General features: G+C 32.7%; 1 protein-coding gene across 2 annotated transcripts; it reads left to right on the top strand.

Annotated features, from left to right (window-relative positions):
* The first annotated feature begins 255 nt into the window (after positions 1-255).
* Positions 256-3,307, top strand: LOC118031889 (cysteine-rich receptor-like protein kinase 14). 2 transcript variants are annotated; one of them, XM_035036407.2, is made up of 7 exons: positions 256-1,145; positions 1,248-1,370; positions 1,516-1,637; positions 1,763-1,973; positions 2,129-2,366; positions 2,463-2,610; positions 2,708-3,307. In XM_035036407.2, exons 1-7 carry the CDS (start codon positions 344-346, stop codon positions 3,041-3,043), a joined length of 1,980 nt encoding a protein of 659 aa, XP_034892298.1. In that variant the 5' UTR covers positions 256-343; the 3' UTR covers positions 3,044-3,307. The 2 variants fall into 2 exon arrangements, with proteins under 2 accessions (XP_034892298.1, XP_034892299.1); XM_035036408.2 differs by lacking the exon at positions 1,516-1,637 and having other exon boundaries at positions 1,776-1,973.
* The last annotated feature ends 5,573 nt before the right edge of the window (positions 3,308-8,880 follow it).

The raw sequence follows: 8,880 nt of genomic DNA, 5'->3' as shown, positions 1-8,880 counted from the left end.
CCAATTTTGAAGTCGACAAATAATTCTAAAAGTTAGTATGGGACAAGGAAAAAAAAAAAAAAAACCAGAACAGCTGTATGTGACTGAGTCTATTGACTTTTTTTTTTTTGTCACAGCCAATGAGTCTTCCACGGAATCTTTGAAGGATTTTAAACAGTCTAAAGGCAATTAAGCAGTCAGAAATTGGGACCACGAGTAAAGTCTAAAAGCAATAGATGGCTCCATCGAAATTGCTACCCCTTTTTTTGTCTTAAATTCGTTAACAAATTGGCATGAGTGGCCAATAGCCTCATTGCCATAACCATCTAACCTTGAGTGCGAAGTTAATATTTCCTTTGATGAAATGGGCTCTAAAACTATCGTCTCTCTTCTTTTCCATCTTATTATCGTAAGCATCACTCTTGCCGATGCTCAATTCTGCTATACCACAGGAAACTTTACAGCTAATAGCACCTATGCAAAAAACCGAGACCTTGTTCTCCGTTCACTAGCTGCCAATGTCACAGCCAATGGGGGTTTCTATAATACTACAATAGGTTTAGGCAAGGACACAGTTTATGGTCTTGTGTTCTGTATGGCTTCCGCATCAACTGCAATTTGTTCCAACTGCGTCAATTATGCTATTCAAACTCTCATGGCAGCATGTCCCAACCAAAAAGAAGCAATTTCATGGGGAGGGAATCCAGTTCCATGTTTTGTACGTTATGCGAATCGTTATTTTTTTGGATCACTTGAGCTATCTCCTACTGATGCTGGATATAATCCGGGTATCCTTGACTCATCTTTTAGACAGTTTGATCAAATTTGGAGTGGTTTGAGGGAGACAGTAACAAGAGCTTCCACGAGCTCATCCAGGCTGAAGCCAGAAGCTGAGACAGCAGACCTAACATCCACTCAAAAAATGTATGTATTTATGCAGTGCACTCCTGATGTATCACCGAGTAATTGCAGAGAATGCCTACAAAAATGCGTAGACTACTATAAAAGTTGTTGCAACGGGTATCAAGGAGGTTATGCCCAGAAACCAAACTGTGTTTTTCGGTGGGATTTGTATCCCTACTACCACTTATTTTCTCAAGTAACATCTCCATCACCTCCATTTGTTATTAGTTCTCCTCCACCAACCAATACCACAATCAGGAAAGGTAGGCTAACTTCTTTTTCTATACTGAAATTATTTCACTTGTTTCACGGATTCCAGTTTCAGCTTCTGTAATTTCTATCTTAAACATGGCTGTGCTTGGCAGGGAAGGAGAATACTGCTTCGCGGACAGTTATTGTTACCATCGTCCCTACTGCTATCTTCTTGGCACTTGTTATCCTCATTCTCACCATTTTCCGTTTTAGGAAGCCAAAGCAAGAGGTCGAAAGTAAGTTATTGCTTATTGGTTCTTACATATTAAACAGCTTGCGTTCATTAATACGAATCAAATTCACTAGATAATTTTTTTTTCTTCCGAACAATCTACAAATTAACTTTGGAAACAAAACATTTAAAACTTGCATTCTGTGAAGATTTCGATGAAATTAGTAGCACAAAATGCTGGGAATTCAAATTTGCCACCATCAAACTTGCAACAAACGACTTCTCTGATGATAATAAGCTTGGACAAGGTGGTTTTGGTGCTGTTTACAAGGTACTTTATTGTATAAAAAAAAGGGTATCGATTTTAAAAAAAAAAAACTTTGAAGGTTAATTCATATTTCAAATTGTTGCATTTAATTTTCTCTGTTTCTTTTTCTTAATGGATATATGCTGTAGGGTATACTTGCAGATGGACAAGCCATAGCTGTAAAGAGATTATCAAGTAATTCTGGGCAAGGAGCAGTGGAATTTAGGAATGAGGTAGGGCTACTAGCCAAACTTGCTCACCGGAATCTTGTTAGGTTACTGGGTTTCTGCTTGGAAGGAACAGAAAAGCTTCTAATCTACGAGTTTGTGCCTAATTCAAGTCTCGATCAATTTATACATGGTAATCCTGAATTCCATATTATCTAATAATTTTTTTTCCTCATCATTTTTTTTTAATCAAGATCAATTCATGTTTGTAAGAGAATTATAACTAGTGTCAAATTCTATAGACAAGTTTTCCGAAGTTTCTGAAGCTCTCATTTTATGAACGCTTAGATCCAAACAAACGATTCATCCTGGGTTGGGAGAAGCGCTACAAAATCATAGAAGGCATAGCCAGAGGGATTCTGTACCTGCATCAAGATTCTCAGCTCCGGATTATTCATCGTGATCTCAAGCCTAGCAACATTCTGTTAGATGGAAACATGAATGCTAAAATTTCAGATTTTGGAATGGCAAAGTTAATGAAAACTGATCAAACTCATGATGCTACATCGAGGATCGCTGGAACCTTGTAAGTCTAATTTATGGCAATAATGAAAGAGGTGTGAATACTGATTGCTTATGATTCAAGCCATTGCAACTAAGATATGTTAACGTACCATTTCAGTGGCTATATTGCTCCAGAGTATGCATGGCAAGGACAGTTCTCGGACAAGTCAGATGTGTTTAGTTTTGGAGTGCTTGTCTTAGAGATTGTGAGCGGTCAGAAACCTAGTTTCCGCAATGGAGATGACATCGAGAACCTTACGAGCCATGTAAGTACAGCTATCTACAAATCAAACAAATCATTGAAAGATTTACACGGATATTTACCCTTCAATATTGTGAATTCACTTCGGATAAATTTTATAGGCATGGAGACGTTGGAGGGAAGGGGCTGCTTTAGATCTTATTGATCCCATTTTGAGGAACGGCTCAACAGCTGAAATGATGAGATGCATCCACATTGGGTTACTCTGCGTTCAAGAAAATGTAGCTGACAGGCCGACAATGGCTTCAGTTGTTCTGATGCTAAGCAACTCCTCTCTTACTTTACAAATACCTTTTGAACCAGCACTTTTTATTAGCAGCAGAACATATCAACCGGATTCTTCATTGAGCTATACTTCAACGATGACGCGATCCCAGCTTAAGGCTATCCCACTATCGAAGAATGAGATTTCAATTACTGAGTTAGATCCTCGATAATTTCCTCATCATATAGCGAAAGAATGGGGTTTGTTATTGTCAAGGAAATAATCAAGTAAATATTCTTGATTATTTCGTAATTAATAAAAGGAAGAAATCAAGGGATTGAACATTTCAAGAAAATCACAAAATTATTTCAATCATCTTAAAGAAGATGATGGAACATCTTGTATAATTTGTTCTATTCTATTTCATTATATGTTTTGTTGTATGACAATATAATTTTTACATGAGTTGAATTAAATATATAAACTTAAATTATGGAATTATAATATTTTTTATATTCTAAATTTCTACATTGTATTAGAGCAAGTTAATTATATCATACTTTAAATATTAACTTTTCTTTTTTGGCATGTGACTTTATATCGTCTATTCAATCACTTTAAAACAGTGTGTTTTTTAATTTTTTTTTTATTGTCTGCCTTCTATTTTATTTCAATGATTCATCAAATCTTGAATTATTGATTCATCTTCCTATTTGGAGTATTTACTCCTTTAAGTCTTTATCATTTATTGCTATGAAAACCATAAATGTGCCTTTTTGTGGCATAACTTTTCTATTTGGAGTATTTACTCCTTGTTTATTGTTATATCCGAGAAGAAAACATGAAATTTTGACTTTGAATTTGATTTACGGTTGTTCCCATAATATTTTTAGGTTGCAAGCATAAAATAAGCTCAACCTAATTATTGATTAATAATGATTGTTTATTGATAATGGTCACTTTAATAAGCAGGCGAGGCTACCATGACAATACAGGTGATGTTAATATATGCTCATGAAAATTAAATTATCATTGGTATGTTAAGTAATAATCAAGGTAAATAACCAATAAAAAATGTTTTTATTATTATTATGTTTGTATCCCTACTCTTTTGAAGACTCGTCACATCAAATAAGTAAATCTATTCATTTTTTATTTTATTGTAACTCATTTTTTTATGTTAATTTTTTATATTTTTTGTGTAGGATATGTAGTTTGTTTGTATATTTACTTGTTTTATAGCTTTTTCCTTGAGAAATTTATGGTATAAAGATATGATTTTGTACTTGTTATGGTTTGTTTGAGATTTAAAAAAAAATTATATTTATTTGTCATCTGATGAAATTAAGTTTGATTTTATAATATATGCATAGTATCATAAAAACATTTCACAATTTAAATACTTTTTTAGTTATTATTTTTTATTTATTTTATGACTAGTTTTTTTTCAATTTTTTTTTTAAGAAACATATAATAGTTGATTGCATAAGAGATACAAAGACGATTCTTCAACCCATCCAAAACTCAATCTGAATTTATGGTTGGATGTTGAATCTACTAGTAGGTATATAAATCAAGTTTACAGTATTTCTAACACTACGAACAAGGATATACAAGTAGGTTGAAGTGTCTTTGACCCTATAGCCTATGTCGCACGTCAACCGCACGGCATCGGCTGGCGATTTTTTCGTTTCATTGGCTTGAATCGTTGGGAGTCGCCACCTAGAATTTAATTGAGGGCTACTAGAAAACCCGGATGTATTGGTCTTGTCAGTGATTCACAGGTACGAGACTGGTTGTGGTTAGGAAAAAAAATCTTGAAAGAACTGGTTTTGTGCATGATTACAAGGAATATATCATAAAATGCTCAAAGATGAAATTTAAGCTCTTCCCAGTAAAGAGATGACCGAACCAAACAAACCCCAAAGCTAACCCTATTATGAAACCTTGTCTCTGATAGCATTTTAAATTGTATGGATAAATGGTTAGGTAATTATCTTCGTAATCACTCCCATGTTCCTTCCAAGATAAGAACAAGGTTTATCAATCGTAATAATGTGCGTCTTGAAATGAGGAAAGGCCATCTTTGCCATCCCTTCACTTTTTAAAAATTTTATCCTTTGTAGTCCCCATTTGAGCCAGATTGAGTTTCTTCTTTATGAAAACCCGACTAAGACCACACCCCACACTAGGGGCAATGAGAGATCTTTTGTTAGAAAAGATGAAGATAATGGTAGGAAAAAGAAAGGGGTAAAGAATGGAAGCCCTAACAATTGAGAAGAGGATAAGAAGAAAAGGGAGAAGGAATTAAAGCAAATTACAAGAAAAAAAAAAAACAGAGAGAAAGAGAAGAGGACTTGGATCTTTGAAAGTTAGAACCCCACAATTGGGGGCAATCCCATGAAAAGAAGAAAAAAGGGGAAAAAAGAGGAATAAAGAAAGCAGATGATGGTTTGATAATGCTTTAAGACTAAGATTAGGATCCTTAAGCACGCTTCTCCAAACGCAACCTACCAGGCAGTTTCATTAAAAAAAAAAATAGAAGAAGAGTGGTCTTAAGTCTTTAAACCCTCAAACACTATTGAGCCTTAAAGCATCCTTTTCTTTCATAGCCCATAGACGTAGCCTAAATTACAAGCCTTCGGAAGTCCTTTCTAATCAAGCACACATAAATTGGGTTAATAAACGGTGGTCTTATAACTCACAGGATTTAACAAATGAGTGATAATCCGCTTTTGTCCATGCAAAAAAAAAATAGGGGGGGCTAATATGAGATATTTTCCTTTTTTACACAGCCTTTTCACATAGATATAGATACTTAAAGATTAAACAGAAGGTCACCTTGGATAAAAGCCCTGGTTTAAAAACCAATCGCATTCCAGAAACCGATAAAAACCTCAATGGGAATTGCTTAAAATAGTTTTTGATGCGTGTATTGAAAGTTTTAGTTGTCATGAACAAATTCAAGTCTTTTTAAAGATTTTTTTATTTGAGAAAGATTTTGCTGCGTGTTGGAATGAAAACCAAAAAACCCTTAACTTGAGAAAGACAAATTAAAGCATTGATAAGAGCATGATAAGAAGCAATGACAAATCATGCATTTTTGGAAAAGGGTCACCTAATGACAAGGTTGGGGATTTTCTTCCCTAAGATGTGATGGATAGAAGAGACATAATGGGAAATGGATCCAACATGCCATTTCGAGCACGTGAACAAGATCGTATCAAGAGAGTCTTAGAAAATTGAAGGAAGTGATGGGACCTATGTTTCCAAACCAGGTAAGGATGCATGCATGACATCCAACCTTAAAGCATTGCATCAAATATTTTTGTTGACTTGTTACGGAAAAAAAAAATCCTCATTGTAGTCCAGCAAGATTAGGGACAAGGAAAGAATCTTTGAGTTGATGAACAACGAGTAAGAATCATAGTTTTGACCCTGGAACGGGAAGAAGATGAGATAAACCCTAACATTAGATGAGATAAACCCTAACATTAGGGAAATCTCAAAGAAATAAAAAGATCAATGAAGAAGAGTCTTCAATTCAAACCATATCATCTTGAAAAAGAAGCATTTTTGGTTACAAGGGATCGCCATATGGGATTTTAGGTTAACCACCACATAAAGATTTCAGCTTTGGTTGAAAGGAGTCGCTAAATAGGATTCCAGGTTGACCGAGCTACGCACAGATTTTTGTTCTGGTTAAAGGGGATCGGCGAAAGGGATCTCAGTTTAACCCAACCACACACAAATTTTGATTCTGATTAGAGAGGATCGGCGAAGAGGTCTTAGTTTAGCCCAATCGAGTAGACTTTGGGGAATGAGCATAGCCCACAATCTGCATGATATATCAGGCAAGAACATGGGGAGTGTTATAAAATTGCTAGGAGATGGAAATTAATTTTGGTTGCACATTCGAAAATCACTTGAATTTTAAAATGGATCAAATTAAATTTAAAAATATTTTTTATAGTAACATAGTTATCATGCCTACCAAGGCTTTTGTATATAGATTAAGGCTTGAGTTATGGGCTTCTAGGATAACTATAAAATATTATTTTTTTAATTAATAATACGATATCATTTAATATATATATATATATATATATATATATATATTAAAGAACTCTAAAATGCGTAGGATTTGTAGTATTTTTTTTTCGCTTTTGTTTCTTCTTCTTTTTTACATGTTTTTTTCTCCTTTTTTTTACCCAAAATTGACTTCTTCTTCTTTTTTTTTCTTTTTTTATTTTTTTTTTCAAAATTATCTTTACTAATTTTTTTAAATATTGAGCTTGTTGAAAATTTAACTATATAGTTTTTTTTCTTTAAAACATTGTGGATTGCTATAATATTCTCATACATTGTTTTTTTTTTATGATTTATTTATTCTTTTTTTTTTCAAAATGGTCTTGGTAGATTTTATTTTTTTTTATATTAAGTTGGTTCAGAATTTAGCTTTGCAGTTTTTTTTTTTTTTTAAATAATATGGATTGCTAAAGTGTTTCCCCTACATAGTTTTTGTTTTGTTGCAGTGTTTCCCCACATATTTTTTTAAAAAATTATCTTTATCGAATTTATTTTTTTCAATATTGAACTGACCGATAATCTAGCTTTAGCTTTCCCCACATGTTTTATTTTTTATTTTTTTTTATGTTTTTCTTTTTTTCCAAAATTGTCATTTTTTACATATTTTCTTTTTTTTTGTTTTTTTTCAGAATTATTTTTGTTGATTTTCTTTTTTTACTATTGAGCTGGTTGAAATTTTAGTTTTTTTTGTTTATTTCTTTAAAACATTGTAGCTTTCCCCACGTGTTTTTTTTTCGCTTTTGTTTAGATTTTTTTTTCATTTATTTTACCTAAAATTGACTTCCTCTTTTAAAAAAAAATAGTCTTTGTCGGGTTTTTTTATATTGATCTGGTTGAGAACTTAGCTTTGTAGCTTTTTTTTTTTAAAAAAATACACTATGGATTACCACAATATTAGCTTTTTTTTTCTTTTTTAATTTTTTTAATTAATTTTTTTTGTTTAATTTAGTTTGTTAATGTTAATGTTTTTATTTTAGTTATCAGATTTTCATGATACGGATCTCGGGTTTGATGGGTTAACCTGATTTGACGAGTTATTTTTTTATTTAGTTTAGTTTGTTAAAGTTAATTTTCTTTCTATTTAATTATCAGACTTTCATACTTTCATGACACATATCCTGGACTTGACGGATTAACTTGGTTTGATGGGTTAACCCAGTTAATTCTGGGTAAACCCATCATTTTTTTTCTATTTAGTTATCAAACTTTCATGACGCAAATCCCAGGTTTTACGGGATAACTTGGTTTAAAGGGTTAACACCCAATTAATTCATTTTTTTTCCTTTTCTTCATTAGTTTTTTTCCTTCCTGTTGATTTTTTTTTCTTTGTTTTTTTTTAATTAATCTATTTAATTATCACACTTTTACGACACGACCTTATAGCCAGATCCACATCCAATATTCTTGGGTCCGGTGTTGCAGTCAGGCTCACTTAAACTTGAGTCATGCAAGTTTAATTTTATTATTAATATTAATAAATATTACTCTTAGGTCAGACGTTGCAGTTAAACCCAAGATTCTTGGGTATAGCTTTGCAGAAAAACCCAAGATTTTTAAATTTTTGTTTTTTTAATATTTTTTTATACAAAAAAATGACCTGTGGCATCGCGCGGGTTATATATCTAGTATATATATATATAAAAATTGAAGTCTACAAAATTAAATCTAAAAGTTTCTAGTTGTCCAATATAGGGATGGCCCATCTAATGAAAATATATATGTTATGATGGTCCATGTACTTCTGGACTAAATCAAGTACCCATCAAAATTGTGCACGCAAAATATAGGTTACAAGCTTGACAGGGCAAGCCAGTTTTTATTTATTTGAGCTCGTGTAGCTGATGGGATTCCCTCGTTAATCTCAAATCTTCTAGGCATGAAACGGTTCACATCAACCTCGTTAATTCCCTCAGTATGTTTTTTACAAGTAGCTTAAAAAGATACTGAGGGGCTTTTTCACAAAAATAAATTTAGAGAAGT

This window comes from Populus alba, chromosome 11 (genome assembly GCF_005239225.2).
Source record: "Populus alba chromosome 11, ASM523922v2, whole genome shotgun sequence".
NCBI lineage: Eukaryota > Viridiplantae > Streptophyta > Magnoliopsida > Malpighiales > Salicaceae > Populus > Populus alba.
Note: the sequence above shows the minus strand (reverse complement) of the source record. Positions and strands in the feature narration are given on the sequence as shown.

What these genes read in the sequence shown, in the direction of transcription:
- LOC118031889 (XM_035036407.2), top strand. Translation starts at nt 344, where the DNA reads ATGGGCTCTAAAACTATCGTCTCTCTTCTTTTCCATCTTATTATCGTA. An exon ending in GCCAAAGCAAGAGGTCGAAA is followed by an intron (nt 1,371 to 1,515) that starts GTAAGTTATTGC and finishes CATTCTGTGAAG; the next exon opens with ATTTCGATGAAATTAGTAGC. An exon ending in TCTCGATCAATTTATACATG is followed by an intron (nt 1,974 to 2,128) that starts GTAATCCTGAAT and finishes ATGAACGCTTAG; the next exon opens with ATCCAAACAAACGATTCATC.